The 22,003-nt window shown below is 44.6% G+C and overlaps 1 protein-coding gene across 1 annotated transcript in view; it reads right to left on the reverse strand.

The window, feature by feature from the left end:
* Position 1: 1 nt before the first annotated feature.
* Positions 2-22,003, reverse strand: part of gse1b (Gse1 coiled-coil protein b) — a 170,645-nt gene continuing 148,643 nt past the window's right edge. Inside the window, exons 4-17 of the mRNA XM_019895812.1 lie at positions 20,920-21,128; positions 17,623-17,786; positions 17,280-17,480; positions 12,038-12,205; positions 11,538-11,902; positions 11,120-11,450; positions 8,839-9,467; positions 7,539-7,651; positions 7,195-7,459; positions 6,521-6,634; positions 5,236-5,616; positions 3,042-3,383; positions 2,590-2,693; positions 2-2,009 (exon numbers count right to left, since the gene is read on the reverse strand). Of these exons, the coding sequence (XP_019751371.1) occupies positions 1,869-2,009; positions 2,590-2,693; positions 3,042-3,383; positions 5,236-5,616; positions 6,521-6,634; positions 7,195-7,459; positions 7,539-7,651; positions 8,839-9,467; positions 11,120-11,450; positions 11,538-11,902; positions 12,038-12,205; positions 17,280-17,480; positions 17,623-17,786; positions 20,920-21,128 (3,527 nt within the window). The 3' untranslated portion in view covers positions 2-1,868. The remainder of the gene's footprint in view (positions 2,010-2,589; positions 2,694-3,041; positions 3,384-5,235; positions 5,617-6,520; positions 6,635-7,194; positions 7,460-7,538; positions 7,652-8,838; positions 9,468-11,119; positions 11,451-11,537; positions 11,903-12,037; positions 12,206-17,279; positions 17,481-17,622; positions 17,787-20,919; positions 21,129-22,003) is intronic.

Consider the following 22,003-nt stretch of genomic DNA (forward strand, 5'->3'; position numbering starts at 1 on the left):
GAACATTTTTGAAATATTTTATTTTCTTTTTTTGTCTGAAATCACAGCCATATATTCATAAATACCTAATTACTACATTCAACAAAGAATATATTACATTACAATGGATTCAAACAAACAATTCTTTTGAAAACAGGATTTCACAGCATCTAGACATCCTTCGCTGAGTAATGGCGCCATGGCGTGGCCGTGCGTGGATGAGGCGGGGCTTTACACTGTGTACTGTGCCACCCTGTCACGCTCACCTGGCCCTCAAACAAACAGGCAGCGATGCTCCCGACTTTTAGTGTGGGCGGATGTGAAACGTTTGAGCTACAGTTTGATCAACGGCGGTCCAAAACAAACGAGGCACTTATTCATATGATGAGAAAGGGGGGTGTTGTGCTTCCGTTTTGATGATTTTCCTTCTGCACGTTTTCGAGACGGACTTAAAACAATGAAATTTGAAATCGATGAATGTGATTGGTTGCTACAAGTCTCAAGAGTCGAGCCACAGATGAGGCTGTAAACGGATCCGTGTTTGTGTCATTTTCAGTTTGTTACATGTTGGCAACGGATTGGATTATTAGGGATGATCCTTGGACATCGCATGTGGGATAAGATGGGAGTCTGTAGGCTTTTTAGCTTATTTCCATCCTGGATGGTTTATTTTTATTTATTTATTTTTTTTGGCTAAATCATTTGAATTTGAAATTGTTTGGCACTCAGCCCCTCGTGCTTGTGGATAAAAAGGCTTGGATCTGGCAAAGGCCTGTCACTTGATGCTATTGGATGTGTGTTCAGGAGGAGTCTTCAGGAACCAGCAATATCAGCTGGCCGCTTTACTTCATGTCTATTGAAGAAAACATTTTTTAAAAAATCAAGTCTAAGCCAGTCAAGTAACAAAAACTGGTTTGTGTTCACACTCCAGTGGGAGGGAACCATTTTGTTAAGTAGGCCGAGTAGCTGAAATGGGCATCACGCTGTGCTATGAATAAAAAGGTGGCAAGGGCCAGCGTCGGCACCTCGGAGGAAGCTTCACCTCGTGGCGGCTTGCTGCCGCTGAAGATAAGATCCCGTGTTTACTCTCCCTCTCTTCAACGTGTTGTCAGAATAAGCTGTCCTGGCCAGCAGCAGTACAAACACTAAAAGCAAGGCCGTCTTTTGCAAACCCCCCCCCCAAAAAGCATAAACGCATTAAAAAAAAAATGGCAGGCTTCTTTTCTTTTCAAAGAACAATGATTAAAATAACAAACTTACAAAAATTCTTTTAAGTCTTCATATTATATACAATATAAGGCTGAAGCACCTTTTAAAATTCTTATTCTCAAATTGTCCTATTTTGAAATAAAACATTTTGTTAATTATTTCCCCCAAAATGTGCATTTCAACATTCTGTCCAAATTCAAATATGTCTTTGTTGTTACGCAGTACCACCAGGTAGTTCTTCAGCTATTATTCTTAAGTGCATGTCCAGTTGGAACGCGCGCACTGCCGCCGCGATGGCGTCACTTCCTGAAATGGCTGCGAGCGTTCCTTTGGACTCTCGGAGTGTCTGTTCTCCCTCGTTGGCAGGATTGTCTGTTTGGGTGGCGGAGAAGAAGAAAGAGAAGAATGTATGTGTGTGTGTGTGTGTGTGTGTGTGTGTGTGTGTGTGTGAGAGAGAGAGAGAAGCAGGACTTCATCTTGTCCCGCCATCTTCGCCAATCTCCTTTCGTGGCTACGTTGGCACACGTTAGGCTTGTGGCGCCGACTTGCCCTTCCTTCGCTTCTCCACCAAAGGGCCCAGTGGATTAGCGTAATCAATGGTCAGTCTGGGGGAGAAGTATCTGGGGGAGGGGAGGTGGGGCATCGGATGTCTTTTTTTTCTTTTCTTTTTGGAGGGGGTGTCACCTGGGAGAGTAGCCTTTGTAATGTCCACCTCTGGGCCAGTGCGTCTGTGGCAGAGTCAAACACTTCCTGAAGTGCTCCAGCTCTGATTGCAGCTTCTCTCTTTCTACGGCCAGCTTCTGCCTCTGGGACATCAGCTCCTGCAGCACCAGGAAGCAGTTTTAAAAATGCAATTGGTGTCAGGGATGTACTTTTTTAACGAGAGTGACTGTTTTTTTTTTTTGTCAACACCAAAACTTGTGCTGTCAATTCAGAGCATACAACCTTATTTTTGTGAAAATGAACATAACGCAGCAACACTGCACAGGCGCATCATATTAGAGCCACCCAGAGTACACGGTATGGCGCCAGAGATTTAATTAATGAAGGTATCCATCATTTTGTTTGAAATCATACCCATGACAACAGTTTAGAAAACTATTTTGCTTGATTCAAAGGATCCTAGTAACTTCTAGAGCAGGGATGGGCAACTTAAATGCTGCAGGGGTCCACAATTTTTCCTCAATCAGTGTGACTGGCGGGCACCATATAGGACCAGACACCTCCTAACCAGATACTGTATATGCCAAAATGTTTAAATATGGACAAAATATGTGCATACATGCAAAATATGTGCTTTTAATATATTCTATTTTTGCTAATACATTTTCAAGGCATGTACACAAGATGAACTCTCCTAACCTAAAAGTGTTTGTGTGTGTCTCTGTGTGTGCGCCTTACCCCCATGGTATGCGAGAGCTGTTCAGCAGTGAGACTGAGGTTGTAGTTTTGAGCTTCCAGCCGTCGACAATGGTTCTGCAATACTTGTCGCTCCAGACTTTGTTCTGAGAAAAAAAACACAAAGAGTGCGAGCTGAGAAAAACAAACGCGAGGGCCGTGAACATGACAAGGCAACGAGAAGAACAAAGACTTCGTTGTAGCCATCACTTATTGTTTAGAGGGAAAGAAAAATGGAAACATAATAGTGGGATAATAAAGACAAATATTATCGAATGTCTTATACTGTGTGTGTGTGTGCGTGCGTGTGTGTGTGTGTGTGTGTGTGTGTGTGTGTGTGTGTGTGTGTGTGTATAATGCACTACACTTTATTAAGTCTGATTACGTGCACTGAAAATCAGGAATTACATATTTTATAGATTAACTAAATAAATAATGGAAGACATCATTCTTACCTTCAACGTATTCCTGATAGGCTTCAAATATGGATTCAATCCCTTGCCACTTGGAAGTTGGCGCTGCCTCTTCCTCCCCCTCCTCCTCTTCGTCATCGTCCTCCTCTGAGGCAGACAGGTCCTCCCTCGTCCCTGAGGCGTCGCGGTGGAGCGATGCGGAGAAGTGTTGCCCGTTGGGCTGAGGGTGAGTGTGAGCTAGTGCGAGAGCTGACTGATGCGTGTTCGAGTGTGACTGGGAATGCGGCGGAGGCGGCCTCCCAGGGGTGCTCTGGAGCTCGGGAATGTTGTAATGCACAGAGGACTCCTGCAGGGGAGAAGATTCGGACATCCCGGTGGCCCCGCCTGAAAACACAAGGATGGGTTTTTAAACTTCTAAAGGAATGGAGGGACGGATGAATATGAGACTTTCTGAGCCAATGATTGCCAATATTTTATCAAAGAAGAGTCTAATATGCTGGAAAAGATAAAACAGAGAATATAACAGCACTTGTCATAATGTCCCACAGCCAAAGGTGACTTAGCGACTTTAAAGTGGTCGTCAGTAATGCGAGCTTTGAGAAATCACGATGGAAGTCCTTGTCCTCTCGTTTCAAATAAATGTCTCTTTAGACACGCTCACTGAATGAGGTAACAAAGGTCATTCACAGGACCACGTCAAATGATGGGAGCCACAGGAAAGATATAAAAATGCCAATTATTGCATTTCGTAATAAGAGCGTAAGAAGTAGAGCTGTAATAACACATTGGTTTCCTATCTTGATTTGTGACCCATATTGATTTGTTGAGCAAATCTCAAAAGCCAAAATCAAAACTCTTGTGAAAAACAGTATTATACTATACTGTAATCATCCATTCATCCACACAAACATCCATTTTCTGAACCACTTATCCTAGATATCAATATTCTAGGCCACTCCTCCCAGCTGATGCATGGTAAGCCTTAAAATCAATTAGCGGCTCTGTTTAGCTAAAACTGTAGCATTATTTTGCATAATTTTCTCTTTAAACACTATTTTGCTCTTCAAAGTTGGACATGCTTCACATAAACATGGTTCCAATCAAACTTGAATGTGAATCGTGTACTTCATCACCCAAGCACTTAATGCCACCCTTTCATGATAACATTAGGTTATCTGAGCAATTAGCATGGCTTCCCCATCTTTTCCCCAGTTAATTACACCTTATAATACCCGCGTGAGAACGATACTTGAAAGAAGTGTAGCTTATTCCCTGCCATGAAGGCTATGGCTACAGAATTAGAGCGAAACAGGCAACACGTTTGGCCGCGGTAGTCGCTATCCGCAGATCGTTGCTAGCTAGCCGGTACAGCGTAAGTAGCACGGATCGTGCCTAAACCTGCCCATTATCCCCGTGCCAGTAATGTAAGCGTGTCACGGCTATGTCTCGCCAAGCAAGGCTTTTGGGGACTGTTTCTGCCATTGAACTATTGGAAAAGTAGTTTTGCTATTCATTGTGTTTTGATGAGGCGCAAAATGCAAATTTAGCCATGCAAACTGCTAGGCAAAACCACTTATTTCTAGCCTTGTGTAGTTTGAAGAAGTTAGAATACGCAGCATGTGTGAGGGGCCCATTTTTTTTTTTTTTTTTTTAAGAGTTATTAATAATTGTGGGCTTGTTTTGCTAGTTCATGCTTTCCCAAAGTTGTAGTAATTATGTGCATTCACCCCTTGAGGGGCCCTTTTTTTTTTTTTTTTTTGGAAAAGAGTTATTAATAATTGTGGGCTTGTTTTGCTAGGTCATTCTTTCCCAAAGTTGTAGTAATTATGTGCATTCACCCACCTTGTTATCTATTTATGTCCATTAAATGCTAGATTTAATTTTGCATCGTATATTTGTCATGTATGATGGATGACCATGTATCAGGATTATGTCACTGTCTCTTGTTCAGTCTGCCACCTGGTGGCAGCTGTGTGGAACTGAGTAATTTGTCATGTATGATGGATGGCCATGTATCAGGATTATGATGTCACTGTTTCTTGTTTAGTCTGCCACCTGGTGGCAGCTGTGTGGAACTGAGTGAAAACTACCCCATCAAATCAAGATGCCTCTGTGACTCTTGGAGTAACTGTCTCGTTACAGGTTTTGTAAGAACACGAGCTAACATGAATTCAGGAAAAAAAATCTGAAGGATTGGAAGCAATTTTGCCCCCACTGGTCAACACGCAATGCTTACCTTTGTGTTTTTGCAGTGCTTTCTGAGTGGACTGCAGCACAGATTCATGGAACTGCTGGGCAAATTCCTCCGGGGTGAAGCTGTCCCAGGGTTTGGTGCGTCCATTCATGCTGTGGACACCCTCCTTAGCCTGTAGAGGGAGCGGGGGCCGCAAGCTGTTCAGCAGGCTGGAACTCCTCCTGGAGATTGGCCCCTCGGTAGGCCCCCGAGCCTTGTCTGGGTAGACAGCTGGAGAAGGAGGATCCTTTGGTCTTAGCGTGTCCCCAAGGGTTTTTGAATTGCCACTAGGGGATGGGGACAGCGGGCAATGTGAGGGGGGGCTATGCAGCCTGACACCGTGGTGGTCTTCTGATTCTGAGGTGGGTTGGGAGCAGGCAGAATCTGAAACAATGTGAGCATATTTTAGGCCATGTCAACTCATACAACTTGGTGTGCATTTTGATTTTCTCCATGAAGGGTTACAGAGTGAGCTGGAGCTGATCGTAGCTGACTCTGGGTAAGAGGCAGGGCACGCCCTGGACTGGTCATCAGTCAGTCGCAGGGGCATTTTAGCTTTTACTTTTAGGTTTTGGGAAACGGACTATTCTGGGCCTCAGTTAAATGGTCCACATTTTCTGTTTTGTCTCTTTGGCATGGGTATTTCTTTCTCTCCATCTGCTTTTTTGTGAATGTCTTTTCATGACAGTTTCTTTTTTGCAATGGACAGAGATTTTATCCATCCACCCATTTTCCGAACCGCTTTATCCTCACAAGGGTCGCGGGGCGTGCTGGAGCCTATCCCAGCTGTCTTCGGGCAGTAGGCGGGGGACACCCTGAACTAGTTGCCAGCCAATCGCAGGGCACACAGAGACGAACAACCATCCGCGCTCACACTCACACCTAGGGACAATTTTGAGTGTTCAATCAGCCTGCCATGCATGTTTTTGGAATGTGGGAGGAAAACGGAGGACCCGGAGAAAACCCACAGGCACGGGGAGAACATTCAAACTCCACACAGGAAGGCCGGAGCTGGGATCGAACCCAGTGCCTCTGCACTGTGAAGTCGACACATTAAAACGCATTCACTCCCAAAGATGTTTTTAAACGTCTTTTCAGACTTGCTCCACAATTGGCTGGTACTGAATGAGTTAACTACTCGACTATCGGCTGCCCCAGAGATTTTATTTAGTGCAGAAATGTATGCCTGCACATGTTGGTTCTTTGGAAGAATACGTGCACCTTTATAAAGTGAATAAACTTGCTCATGCAATTCTTTAGGAATGGGGAAGTGTTTCATGTGTCTCACCAGAGAGTTGCGCTGGGGGGCTTTTGCACAGCGGATGAGGGGCATGTCTGATGGTATCCAATGTTATACTCTTCTCTTTAATTGCTTGAAGCAGCTCCACTGCCCTTTCACTATCTACAAGGTGGAAAAAGAGTACAAACAAAACGAATTGACAGAATTTCACAAGCTTCGAGTTTCCTTAAACCGTGCATACTTTGACAGGCACTGTATTGTCATTTGTAGGCACGAAAGAGTAATATAAGGGCTCATGAATCAACAGTCCACTCAAACTAAGGTAAGAGTGCATTATGCATGCATCTTATATACGCTGTTAATAATACAGGAAAGTGAGGGTGAGATGATGGTATTTGGAGTCAACATGTTAATGAGAGGCGGCTGCATTTGAAGCAGACAGCGCTCGACTGAAGTGAAGCGTCAGCGAGCTGTGGAGCCCGCTGAGAACGACTACAATGGCCGGAGAGCTAATGAGCATGAGATGGTTCTGCTTTGCTCTGCTGGAATGAGATGTAACACAGATATGAGTCAATGATGAAGATGTCAGCGGGGCGTGTAAAGGGCGCTCTGTCGATGCTGTGAAGTTTAAATGATACATCACTGTAGCACATGGGAGGGGGGGGAGATGCAAAACACCAACTGATGGGATGAAACAATCTAAAAATATGACAGTGTCTCGCCTCTTCTCTGCTGAAGGGTGACATGGGAAAGTCTGAACATAGTGAGGAAGCGCTTCTTTTCCTCCAGCTCTGGTGCTCGGTCCATCTCCTCAGGGGTGAAGCGCGTGCTGAGTTGCGGGGGAGGAGCTGTGCGTTTCGACTGTGAGGCAGCTGGTGAGGGACTACGCTCCCTGAGCATTCGTCGCCGCTTTCTTCTTTTCTGCTGCACCAGCTCCTCCCGCCGGCACAGAGTGGTTAGGCTGAACATTCCCAGGAAGTCCAATTTCTGCACAGAAATAATGTTTCAAAAATGAATGGTTCTGCCAAGTCAAAGGTTCTTGTTTGTGTTTTGGTGGGTGTCGTACCTCGGTGGAGTCATCAAGTTTGAGTGGGGGCTGCTCTGCTACCCTTCTGAGATGTGCCCTCACCTCCTCCTCATCACTTTCATCATATGAGTCATCCAGCTCATAGTAGTAACCTGCAGAGAACATGCAGGTCATCATAGTTTGTCCTGGTTTCAGGAGTACACTTGCAGTATGCAATTCATAAAAATGTTATATACAGTACATACTAGGGGCTCAACCGACTAGTCGACGTGTTGACTCTACCATTCCGCAATGATGGTTGTAGCTAGAAGTCAATTCAACACCGATCATGTGTTCTGGCTTTAACAACTCGGACGCCACGCTCAAAGCAACGGTTGTTGGGTCCGCAGAGTAAAGTAGCAGTGCTGTCTCAAGGGTGTGGAATTATTTTATTAAAAGTGAGACAGGAGCACGGTCCCCTGAAAAATATGCAAGTCTATCCTCAAACCAAAAAACAAAAAAAAAGCAAATGTCTCTGCATCTGAAAAGGCATCCACTAACGCAAGTTGACAAACAGACTAAATTCTAACATCAATCGTCAGTTCGCCAAACTTCTTGCTGAAAAAGAAAAAAAGAGAGAGGACATAGCGTTTGCTTTCTCGATGAAATGAGGACGAGCGGCGGTTATTTAACGTTTTTGTTGTGAAAATGAATGGTTCCCGCTGGTCCGACAACAAACAACCCCCCGCCCCCAAAAAAAAATCCAATTCGCGTTTCGTTCAACCCTTCATCCCTGACCTGCAGACACACGAGACGGCTCAGCTCTCAACTCACTCATCCAATCACAAATCACATTCGACCACATCTTCATTGCTTAGCAGGCAGACGGAACTTGGAGAACTCAAGCAATAATCCACACAATTGCAGTTTATTGCAAGACATGAGTGCATAAACGTTTTCCCCTCATATTATTTGTAGTTTTTAAGAAATGATCGTACTGTTGAGAGCAGCTACCCTGCAGTTTAAGGAATTGTTGTTAGACTTCTTCAATTTCAATCTTCTTTCTGTATGCGAAGTGTCTGAATGTAAGATGTGATAAGTGAGTAGGGCGTTGAAGCGACTGAACCCGGAAAAGAGCATATGCCTTTGATTGGGAGAGTGAGCTTGAATTTGGAGGCTGAAGGCAAACAGTTGCCCACTGATGAATCAACTCTGATTTGACTATTATCGTGTTGACTACAAAAAAAAAAATGTTGGCACACTTTTTGCCAACGACACCAAATCACGCCTGCCTGAGTTGAACTGAACCCCTCAGTGAAGTGTGTCATCACAAAGTGTTGTGTGACGACTGCGGGAGTACCTTTCTCCTTGGCTTCCCTCTTCCTCTTCTCCTCCAAATCCAGTTTACTGACCGGCCTTCTGTGCTGTTGAAGAAGCTCGTCATAGATCAGCATTGTGTCTGGCGCCATTTCCAGTGAGGCTACCTGTCCTCCACCTGACCCAGACAACATGCCAACTGCTTGTCCGTGACGATTGTGGCCCTGCAGGCTCTTCAGTCCAGCACTGCTTTTGATTGCTCCTTCCATTTCATACTGGCTGGTCAGGGACATGGACGCCCGCTGCTGGTTGAAGAAAGAGTGGGTGGATTTCTCCAGATCGGCAAGGAATGTACTGGGCTCCGGTAGGCCAGGTGGCCCTCTGGGTTGCAAATACTTCTCCATTGCCCCACTATCTCTCCTTCTGGCCCCATCCTCATACTTGGAGGGGCCGGACGGTAGCCGACTGAGCTCATAGTGTCCCATCCCTGAGGGATCATGGGTGCGTCGAGACTCTGAGGGTGTCTCTATTAGAGATGCTGGGTTCCACAGAGTTGTGGGAGGTGGAGGGTGGTGTTCGCGTGGCGGCTGGGAGGGTTTGGGGGAGATGAGTGGCGGAGGGGCACCTAAATGGGAATGGAGTTCTCGGCTTCCTGGTTCATGGTTATTTGGTCTGCGAACACATAATGGAACACGTTTAGGCTTTGATTAGGGATAAAAAAAGTATCTATGATATGCATTCAACACACATCACTAGATGCCTTGCATTGTGTGAGCGTGCACACAAAATCTTGTTATCAAGCACAGACGCAGTAGCCCAGAGCAAAGAGGGGATATGGCCAAGGCACACTATGTCCTCCAGATATAATTGGTCATTTTTTATCTAAGGCGGGTGGACCACATTTATAGAAGTCAAAGAGATATTCTTGAGATATTAAATGACAGAAAAGGATTACGGGATAACAATTAGGCTTCCATTTTCCATCTTTTAGGAGGGAAGAACTTGTGCTGAATGGCAAAGTCAAGAACAATGTGTGCTGCAGCCTCACACATTCTTAAAGCTGATAGGGGGTAGGTATGAGTAGGTATTCATCAATATGCTCCCCAAATGTGAAAACTAAAAACACTCAGGTACTGTTTGTTGTATAAAAAAAAAGACAAAAGGCCACTAAAATTTGCAGTTGAAATATATGTCTTTGTTGTGTTTAAAAGCAGTGGAGCGTGATGGTTTCAGGGAAACAGCAGCAGTCGCGAAAGAAAGGCAAACAGACACAGATTAAAACGTACAGTATTGGCAAACCTGGCAGTAGAATTAGAACATACTACTACTACTAAAGAACTACTATAAGAGCAGCCAAATTATCAGTGCCCCCGACCTCTGTTGACATTTGTGCGAGTGACACTAAAAGTGCGTTATCTGCAATCTGCAGCCTATCATGTCAGTCAGGGATTACACCATCGAATTAGTGACAGTAGATGTGCATCTCTCTGCTGTCCTACGAGTTCAGTATTAACCACAACCCGACTCCTTGTCAGACACACAAACAACACATGCACGGAACAAAGGAGAGGACGTAGGAGGCTTATGCTGTGCCAGGTTGACAGGATTAGTCAAGAATCTGCCTTTGTGTAGCTTAGCCGTCCCACCCGCTGCCTGTCTGAAACCAAACCAACCACAACTCATGAAACAGCAGTTATCAGGACCCCACTTTGCACTCGTTATCAGGACCCCACTTTGCACTCTGCATCATCGTCTAAACATAGCTGTCAGTCTTGCCCGCATGTCGGACACACAAGCTGGCGTGGACAGAAATAGAGTCAATGCGATTCTTCTGACAGGGTTGATCTTTTTCCAGTGCTGTCTGAAAACCACTCTCTGAAGCTCGTCATCCTTGGAAACGTCAAACCGGTGGCACCACCACTCTCCCCATCTCGGCCCTCGACGCACACACTAGTCTGTGTGGCAGCTCGAGAAAATTATTTGATGAATTACTGACTCAATGTGAAGACAAATCACAATCAATTATTGATTCATCATATTTGGTTTTTTTTAAACTAATTTTTTTAAGATTTGTCCAGCACCCTGCTATGGCACTCGACAAATTGTGACCTCTGCTTGTTGCTGCCAAGTACAAAAGCCAATGATTATATTGCTTCAAGACAAACAGTTGACAGAAACATCCGGTCAAATTCAAATCATCATGCCCACCCCGAGGCTTTGCATTGGTTGACTGATGAACAAATATGCAAACAGTTTCTGCATGAATGGCGCAAGGTCATGACAAAGTCAACATTAAAATGGAAAGGCCTGCGTTCAATCCTCACCTGTGCAAGTCTGCTCTGTGTTCCGGTGCATCAGGGTTCCGTCCTAAGTCCAGGTGCTGTTCCAGGACCTGCTGGCGGAATTCCGACACCTGGTACTGGCGATCTGCTTTCTCTTGCCGCAGCTTGCGTTGCCTTGCCAACCACCTCTCCTCCTCATTGTTCCTGGGAGCGATTATGGAGGTTGGGAGACCTGTCCCCACTGCACTGGGCCCCATGTAGAGGCTGTGGCCTGAGATTAGCCCAGGGACTGTATGATGCGATTGTACCATTGCAGAATGGAGTCCTGGCGGGACCGGTTTTGGAGCGGGCAGGGGCGGATCTTTGGTTCTATCTGTAAACAGACAGAAAGATCTTTGGTTATGTGGAATGGTGTTGAGAAACAAAATGGCGGGGCAACGGTGGCAGCGGAGACACGTACCAGCCCGATTAGGGGTGAGTTTTTCTGGCTTACTTCGGTCCTCCTGCCCTCTCATGGCATGGAGTTCAGACAAGTAGTGGCTCTCCATAGCCTTGGAGGCTTGAATCTCTTTCTCTCTCAGCGCTCTCTCCTTTTGCCTTTCCAGTTCCTTTTCTCTTTCTCTCTCCTTTTCCCTCTCTCTTTCTCTCTCTCTTTCCCGCTCCCGTTCTCGTTCCCTTTCTCGCTCCCGTTCTCGCTCCCTTTCCAGCTCGCGCTCCCTCTCGCGCTCCCGTTCTTTCTCTCTCTCAGCCTCCCGCTCCCGCTCCTTTTCGCGCTCCCGTTCTCGTTCCCTCTCGCGCTGCCGCAGCTCATCCTCCAGCTGAAGCCTTGAGGGAAAAGTAGACAGGCGACCAGATGTAAAGGAGCAGGATGATTTAGATATGGAAAAAAAAATGGAATCACATTGACTATACTGTACAATACACTCTTGTATTTGTATGTCAAAAGCAATAAGACTTTACCTCTCAGACTGCAGTGCTGAAAGTGAAGGGTGTGTGAAGTCTCCAGGGTAGCGGACCCCTGATAAGTGCATATGAACTGCAGACGGATGGATGGGGGGTAAAGCTCCCCCTGCTGGTAGTGGATAGAAAGGTGACCTCAAAGCCGTGAGGCAGAATGGGTCATCCATCCTGGGAGATGAGCATTGCATGACAAAAAACAAAAACAAAACAAAACATAGCGTCAGTCTCGCCTTGGAACAGCACACCACTCACTGTTGTTAACCTTTGTGCGTTTGTCTCTTCAAAGAAGAACAAGAGTGTCTTCTCTCTCTCTCAAGAAAGCAGCAGTGGCTGTCAGCTAGCCTCAATCACTGCACAGCAGCTGTCAGAGCCGGTGTTATGTTACAACGGTGTGTTGCTTGTGTATATCGGTGACATCCACAGCTCATCCCCTCATTAAACCCATTACAGTGCAGTATGTGATGGCTGCTGCACTTCTCTGATGTTGCAAGGCTGACAGGAGGAAGGGGGGAACGCAGTTGATGTGGAGGCCTGAAGCAAGAAGGGCCCTTCAATGTACACATACACACACACACACACACACACACACACACACACACATCCTGCTAGCCAAAGTCATCCATAATTTAGCGCCAAAATGATCCCATTTGGGAAAAGAAATTGTGCTGCGGGTATTTTTTAAGTGACCACTACTGTTCTTGGAAAGGTCTAGACCAGGGGTGTCAAACATACGGCCCGCGGGCCGGATCCGGCCCGCGGGCCGTATGTTTGACACCCCTGGTCTAGACTATAGTAGAAATTTAGATTATGCCACAATAATAACACAAATTCTACACTACGACATTCATTTGCAAATGTTTATTTTTCACCGTTGTACCAGCCCAACGAAGGAAGATGCAACCCCAAAGCGGCCCTTGACAAAAATGAGTTTGACACCCCTGGTCTAGACTATAGTAGAAATTTAGATTATGCCACAATAATAACACAAATTCTACACTACGACATTCATTTGCAAATGTTTATTTTTCACCGTTGTACCAGCCCAACGAAGGAAGATGCAACCCCAAAGCGGCCCTTGACAAAAATGAGTTTGACACCCCTGGTCTAGACTATAGTAGAAATTTAGATTATGCCACAATAATAACACAAATTCTACACTACGACATTCATTTGCAAATGTTTATTTTTCACCGTTGTACCAGCCCAACGAAGGAAGATGCAACCCCAAAGCGGCCCTTGACAAAAATGAGTTTGACACCCCTGGTCTAGACTATAGTAGAAATTTAGATTATGCCACAATAATAACACAAATTCTACACTACGACATTCATTTGCAAATGTTTATTTTTCACCGTTGTACCAGCCCAACGAAGGAAGATGCAACCCCAAAGCGGCCCTTGACAAAAATGAGTTTGACACCCCTGGTCTAGACTATAGTAGAAATTTAGATTATGCCACAATAATAACACAAATTCTACACTACGACATTCATTTGCAAATGTTTATTTTTCACCGTTGTACCAGCCCAACGAAGGAAGATGCAACCCCAAAGCGGCCCTTGACAAAAATGAGTTTGACACCCCTGGTCTAGACTATAGTAGAAATTTAGATTATGCCACAATAATAACACAAATTCTACACTACGACATTCATTTGCAAATGTTTATTTTTCACCGTTGTACCAGCCCAACGAAGGAAGATGCAACCCCAAAGCGGCCCTTGACAAAAATGAGTTTGACACCCCTGGTCTAGACTATAGTAGAAATTTAGATTATGCCACAATAATAACACAAATTCTACACTACGACATTCATTTGCAAATGTTTATTTTTCACCGTTGTACCAGCCCAACGAAGGAAGATGCAACCCCAAAGCGGCCCTTGACAAAAATGAGTTTGACACCCCTGGTCTAGACTATAGTAGAAATTTAGATTATGCCACAATAATAACACAAATTCTACACTACGACATTCATTTGCAAATGTTTATTTTTCACCGTTGTACCAGCCCAACGAAGGAAGATGCAACCCCAAAGCGGCCCTTGACAAAAATGAGTTTGACACCCCTGGTCTAGACTATAGTAGAAATTTAGATTATGCCACAATAATAACACAAATTCTACACTACGACATTCATTTGCAAATGTTTATTTTTCACCGTTGTACCAGCCCAACGAAGGAAGATGCAACCCCAAAGCGGCCCTTGACAAAAATGAGTTTGACACCCCTGGTCTAGACTATAGTAGAAATTTAGATTATGCCACAATAATAACACAAATTCTACACTACGACATTCATTTGCAAATGTTTATTTTTCACCGTTGTACCAGCCCAACGAAGGAAGATGCAACCCCAAAGCGGCCCTTGACAAAAATGAGTTTGACACCCCTGGTCTAGACTATAGTAGAAATTTAGATTATGCCACAATAATAACACAAATTCTACACTACGACATTCATTTGCAAATGTTTATTTTTCACCGTTGTACCAGCCCAACGAAGGAAGATGCAACCCCAAAGCGGCCCTTGACAAAAATGAGTTTGACACCCCTGGTCTAGACTATAGTAGAAATTTAGATTATGCCACAATAATAACACAAATTCTACACTACGACATTCATTTGCAAATGTTTATTTTTCACCGTTGTACCAGCCCAACGAAGGAAGATGCAACCCCAAAGCGGCCCTTGACAAAAATGAGTTTGACACCCCTGGTCTAGACTATAGTAGAAATTTAGATTATGCCACAATAATAACACAAATTCTACACTACGACATTCATTTGCAAATGTTTATTTTTCACCGTTGTACCAGCCCAACGAAGGAAGATGCAACCCCAAAGCGGCCCTTGACAAAAATGAGTTTGACACCCCTGGTCTAGACTATAGTAGAAATTTAGATTATGCCACAATAATAACACAAATTCTACACTACGACATTCATTTGCAAATGTTTATTTTTCACCGTTGTACCAGCCCAACGAAGGAAGATGCAACCCCAAAGCGGCCCTTGACAAAAATGAGTTTGACACCCCTGGTCTAGACTATAGTAGAAATTTAGATTATGCCACAATAATAACACAAATTCTACACTACGACATTCATTTGCAAATGTTTATTTTTCACCGTTGTACCAGCCCAACGAAGGAAGATGCAACCCCAAAGCGGCCCTTGACAAAAATGAGTTTGACACCCCTGGTCTAGACTATAGTAGAAATTTAGATTATGCCACAATAATAACACAAATTCTACACTACGACATTCATTTGCAAATGTTTATTTTTCACCGTTGTACCAGCCCAACGAAGGAAGATGCAACCCCAAAGCGGCCCTTGACAAAAATGAGTTTGACACCCCTGGTCTAGACTATAGTAGAAATTTAGATTATGCCACAATAATAACACAAATTCTACACTACGACATTCATTTGCAAATGTTTATTTTTCACCGTTGTACCAGCCCAACGAAGGAAGATGCAACCCCAAAGCGGCCCTTGACAAAAATGAGTTTGACACCCCTGGTCTAGACTATAGTAGAAATTTAGATTATGCCACAATAATAACACAAATTCTACACTACGACATTCATTTGCAAATGTTTATTTTTCACCGTTGTACCAGCCCAACGAAGGAAGATGCAACCCCAAAGCGGCCCTTGACAAAAATGAGTTTGACACCCCTGGTCTAGACTATAGTAGAAATTTAGATTATGCCACAATAATAACACAAATTCTACACTACGACATTCATTTGCAAATGTTTATTTTTCACCGTTGTACCAGCCCAACGAAGGAAGATGCAACCCCAAAGCGGCCCTTGACAAAAATGAGTTTGACACCCCTGGTCTAGACTATAGTAGAAATTTAGATTATGCCACAATAATAACACAAATTCTACACTACGACATTCATTTGCAAATGTTTATTTTTCACCGTTGTACCAGCCCAACGAAGGAAGATGCAACCCCAAAGCGGCCCTTGACAAAAATGAGTTTGACACCCCTGGTCTAGACTATAGTAGAAATTTAGATTATGCCACAATAATAACACAAATTCTACACTACGACATTCATTTGCAAATGTTTATTTTTCACCGTTGTACCAGCCCAACGAAGGAAGATGCAACCCCAAAGCGGCCCTTGACAAAAATGAGTTTGACACCCCTGGTCTAGACTATAGTAGAAATTTAGATTATGCCACAATAATAACACAAATTCTACACTACGACATTCATTTGCAAATGTTTATTTTTCACCGTTGTACCAGCCCAACGAAGGAAGATGCAACCCCAAAGCGGCCCTTGACAAAAATGAGTTTGACACCCCTGGTCTAGACTATAGTAGAAATTTAGATTATGCCACAATAATAACACAAATTCTACACTACGACATTCATTTGCAAATGTTTATTTTTCACCGTTGTACCAGCCCAACGAAGGAAGATGCAACCCCAAAGCGGCCCTTGACAAAAATGAGTTTGACACCCCTGGTCTAGACTATAGTAGAAATTTAGATTATGCCACAATAATAACACAAATTCTACACTACGACATTCATTTGCAAATGTTTATTTTTCACCGTTGTACCAGCCCAACGAAGGAAGATGCAACCCCAAAGCGGCCCTTGACAAAAATGAGTTTGACACCCCTGGTCTAGACTATAGTAGAAATTTAGATTATGCCACAATAATAACACAAATTCTACACTACGACATTCATTTGCAAATGTTTATTTTTCTGGTTGTAGCTTGCAGTTGCTTACAACTGCACAACAATACATTTCTCCATATTTAGCAACATGACAGGGTCAAGAAGTCAGATGGCCCTCGCATTATGATGCAATGAAGTTCTACACTAACATACACAACAAACCACAATGATTAAGATTTATCTGATCGTGTTAAAATTGAAAAGTTTTTTTTCTTTTTTTTTCGATAATACAGCTCAATAGAAACCTAGTGAAGTGGCTGCATTCTTGTGTGTAGTTGTGTAGTGTAGTTCACAAAAATTGTAATGTTAACCACTGTACTTGTAACTGGTGCCTTGACTCGAGTTTTTCGTGAAACGAAGCGATGCTTTGACGATATTTTGCTTTGACTCGCTAGCAAAAATTTGAGATACAAGAGCTATGTGGTAGCAGCAAACTGCTGCTGTTTCCTCTTCTTCAGTCAAAATGCCAAAGCTTGCACATTTTATTCAAAGGGCAGAGACATGTCAAAACACCAAAACGTTTGTATGAAGTGGCCCACCTGTACGGGGTGAAGGAGGGGTGGGGCAAGTAGCTGGGATGGTAGTAGGCAGCGGCGGCAGCTGCAGTGGCGGGGTCCAGGCCCAATGGCAAAGAGGGCATGCGGAGGGCATCCTCAGTTGTGGCATAGGGCCTGAAACCACGGAGGTACTCTTCTGGCACAGGACCAGGCGGCACGGCATTAGGCAACTGTCTAGGAAGGCTGTAAATATCATCAAAAGGAGGGAGTTGAAGTGCAGGGCAAATTGTAACAGTTTAAAGCCATTGTCCTAATACAAATAGTATGTTGGCTAAAAAATCTTATCCCAAAGTTTCAAACATATTCAAAACAGGGAAACACGCACTTGAGGGGCTGGAAACGTGAATCCTGCATCACAGCGCCAGTGGGGAGACCAAAAGCATACGGGTTTCCCAGGAGGTGGGCAGGGACTGAGGGGCCCTTTTCTTGGGGGAGGGTCCCCTCGGCACCCAGCCGTTCCCTGCTGGCCCCACGAGGTCCGGAATCAGCCTGGGGGAGAGATGCAACGAGATTCTTATTCATTGTTTGAGCAGACATGTGACCGACACGCTTGTCAGTGTTGATGGAGCCCATCCTGTGAGAAGGGGGAAAGAGGATTGGGTCTTATTCAGAAGTCTCTTCCACAGGCTCTGTTTACAGCTCAAGTACAGTACATGCAGCATTCCCTTACAAATATAAAACCCCTTCACCATTTCTCTGAGGATGCATGCCGTTGAATGAAACAGTAGAAAACAAAGGCGACCCCAAGTGGGACAAGCCGAAAGTCATAACGACGACATCTAAGCGAGAAATGTCATCCTGGTGATCGATATGAATGTGATAATGTACAACACAAACACAATAAGAAATTCCTGCATTGTGTGTGTCCAGCTTCCACACAACAACATCTACAGGGAAGGCAACATCCAAAGCGAAACATCCCGCTGCCTGTTTTTCTTGTCAATCCAACATCTCTGTCACCTCCCTCTCTGCCTTTGGCGGCAAGCTTGGACTCACTTATCCAATTCCACACACACACACACACGTGCACGCGCACGCGCACGCGCACGCACACGCACACTGTTTCAGAGCTACAAAGACATCCCGCTGTGGGAGTGGGAGTGCGCTTTCTGAAAGCTTTGGTTCCTCTTTGGCAACAAATGCAATTGCTGAACAGAGAATCTTGCAACCTTTGTAAGTTGTACAAGGAAACAGTTTATGGGGGGGAGGGAGGGGTGAGCATAGTGAGAAGAGGAAGAACAGCTCTCTCCCGCAAAATGAGACTTGAAGCAAGGGAGGGGTGGAGGGGTAGATAGTAATGAATGCGGGAGAGGAAACGATAGTTGTTGCCCCCACTAAATTAACCTCTGGTCCAGGCAGGATTAGAGAGAAACCTTGCAACAGCACTACCCTAAGTGTCACCGATAAAACAAATCCCATTTAGTGAGGCATTACCCTCTGCATTGTGTTTTTGCAACCGGTGACCCAGGCTGACACTGACGTGCAACATCCATCCTCAAATGCACCCACGTTTCCTCCCCAGATCTTTCTTTGTTTCTTGAATTGGTGCAATGCCTGGATCATGATGACCATCAGAATCAACTCTTCTTTTCCACAGAAATCCTATCATAAGACGATGCAAAAAAGCACTGCAGTGCTGCTGCAATTCTGCGGCTGCTTTACCACTGTCACACTGTCCCTGTTTCATCAAAGTAACAAAAGCACAACAAAAACAAAAGTATACATGGGAATGATTAAGCAAGGTTAATCAGCTCCAAGAAAACGATTTTTCTGTTTGCAATATCAAAATTGTACAAGGATATACGCGGCTGTACCAGAGAGACACGTTATGTTGCCCATTAGAACGACACCCTCATTCACCCAGGCACTAGGACACCAATGCAGACATTACACTTTGACCATTGACGTCTCTATCAGCAGCTTGTCACACATGTACACATTTGTGCAAGCGCGCAGTCTTGAAGACACCATCCATTTACAGCCATCTTCCTCGGAGCGAGCCAGGCCCCGTAACCTTCAGTGGCTGGGAGACCCTACACATTGTCGAGTGCTCCTTTACTCCTCTCAGATGGAACCCTGACTCTAAATTGCCAATTAAAAAGCAATTACTGCCCGCAGCGGGAGTAGAATCCTGCAGTCATTAAAGCAAAATGCCAACGCACCAAACCCTCTCTCCATCACTGCTTTGGCCATTACCCCCCCATGAAAGACTGCCTCATATAAGGGACGCTGAATAGAAAGCAGAGCTTATATTGTATGTTAACACAGCAACAAACAAGCTTTTATTAGAGACTGTAAAGGGGCTTTGAGATAACACCACCGCCTCCATGCTAACCATTTTCTTTGAATTGGGTGACCTCTATGGCCATGCGGCTCTCTTTGAACAGGATTTTTGTGCTCTCTCAAGTGGCATCGCAGCCGGATAGTTCTACATCTCTATCTTTTGCATCCCCAGTATTGCACACACCCACCCCTGCTTCTTTCTCCACATCAATTGCCTCGCCATCTTCATTCTTCTGCTCCACAAAGCTGCCGGAGGCCCCACAAACCCGGTGACATGACCTCCTCAATTCTAGCTTGACCTCTTTCAGACACAGGCACATAAACTTGTAAATTAACAAATGGCGGTATTTACATTGAGGAAAGGGTGTTTTTGAGTTGACTGGCCGAAACGGTGACACACTTGAACGGCAATAGACACTCCCTCCCCTCCAACTTCAGGCTGACCCTTGAACCCTGCTAGTGTTATTTTGTTCTAAAAGCCATCGCTAAGCCAAGTGAGGGTCACTGGGGTGGGGGATCTGAGGTGGGTGTCCGGGCGAGAGGACAATGCCCAGAATGAACTTGCATATTTCCAAATGTGTGACCTCCACACTGACTGTTTGCTAAAAGAAGCCCTGCCGATCCCCTTCGTCCTCTCTCCCTATCCCCATCTCTTCATGACCATCAAACAGACCATTTTGTGCACAGTGCCAGGCAAGTGCTGTCCATAACCGTGTGCTTGGCCTCCACCATTAGCCCTGATCTGAGATAAGAAGGCTTAAAGCAAGGCCATAATCCATAATCCACTCCTTATCAAAGCAAGCAGCTCTCCCTCCCTGCCTCTTTCTAATGCCCCACTACATAGCAGCGACCGTGTGTCAGGACTCATGAGGTGAGGATGCATTTGACTGCGTGGGTGGGAAGTTGGCACTAAAAGTGTAGTTGGAGGATGATGAAGAGCCTAAAGAATGTGGACTTTGCAGGATCTGCTCTGAGGAGAAGAGGAAGGCCGTCCAATGGGCAACTTGCATTGTTTAAGTCAGAGAGCCAAGGGGGGCACGAAAGGTGGGTAAGTGGTGGCATGATAGTGAACTCGGGCAGATACTCATTACCACACTAGCTATCTCAAAAACACAAATGTCAAATTCAAACCACCAGAGTCACAGGTCAGAAAAAAAAAAAATCCATTAATCCCCCGTGAGCCTGTCTGCGTGCCGGCTTGTGCTAACTGGCAAGCTGAAGAAAAAACACCCCATCGCAGCTTCGAAGGCACATAAAGAAATAGAAGTCCTAAAAATAGAACAGCTTTCGTTAAAGGCTCTTTTTTTTTTTTTTTTTTTTTTTTGGTTGTTTTGCTTACCTGGCGTCCCTCGCTCCTCCAGAGGCCGTTGCTTGTCTTGGTTGGAGCAATGGTGACGACGGGTGGAGTGTTTGGCACGTTGTGGCCTGCTGGGGGAACCAGAACAGGCCCTGGACCGAGAGGACCCCTTTTGGGCGTACTGACTGGAGAACTGTGGTTGGTGGCTGGCGACGACACTGGGGAGGATTCACTGCTGATAGACGAGGCAGCTGGGGAATGACAGTGAAGATTAGTGGGTTAAGTATGATATCATCCTTCTTTACACAAGAAGAATTGATTTGGACTGTAACATATCGCAATAGTGTGACCATCGAGCGCATATAGACACTCAGGAAGGGCACGATAAATGTATGCATCAAATTTTTATTGTTGAAGACTCCCTAGCTCATGTAGAATTTGATCCATTTAAAGTTCTTAGCAAAATGCGTGAAGCAAAGAAGCCATTAATCACGGATTATCCAACCAGCAGAGGGTGCAATTAATTCAGGCCCAACTCATTGGTTGATTGAACTTGCACTAAATAAATAAATCAATCAATCAAATAGATAGATAGATAGATAGATAGATAGATAGATAGATAGATAGATAGATAGACAGACAGATAGATAGATAGATAAGTAAATAGCTCTAACAGGATGTACAAGGTCTGTAGTGGTTCCATGAAGTGGTTTAGTTTGGAGTTTTGGGTTGTGCTGAAGTTGTTTTTCCAAGCATTCACATTTAATGTTTCTAATTTTCAAGGGAATGTAATTTCTTGGGAGGAAAGATGAAAGATGGAAAAAAAAAACAGACTTCTTCAGAATTGTCTTTTACAATTAATTTTCCAGAGTCATCGATCAAGACAATTTGTTTAAGTGCTCACTTTTCACAAAAGACAAAAAGCGGATTGTGACATTGTACAATGGCAACAGAAAACACACTTGAAAGGCCAGATGTATGGCCCTAGGCCACTATTATAAAGTGAGAGTGTTGAGAATGAGCAGCCACACCATGGAAACATTGCTTGAGAGTGAAACACTTGTTCTGAATGTACAGTATTGCCCATACCGGTAGAGTTGCAATTCCGCTACATGCGCGCGTGCGC

Source organism: Hippocampus comes, unplaced genomic scaffold (genome assembly GCF_001891065.2).
Source record: "Hippocampus comes isolate QL1 unplaced genomic scaffold, H_comes_QL1_v1.1 scaffold80, whole genome shotgun sequence".
Classification (NCBI taxonomy): domain Eukaryota; kingdom Metazoa; phylum Chordata; class Actinopteri; order Syngnathiformes; family Syngnathidae; genus Hippocampus; species Hippocampus comes.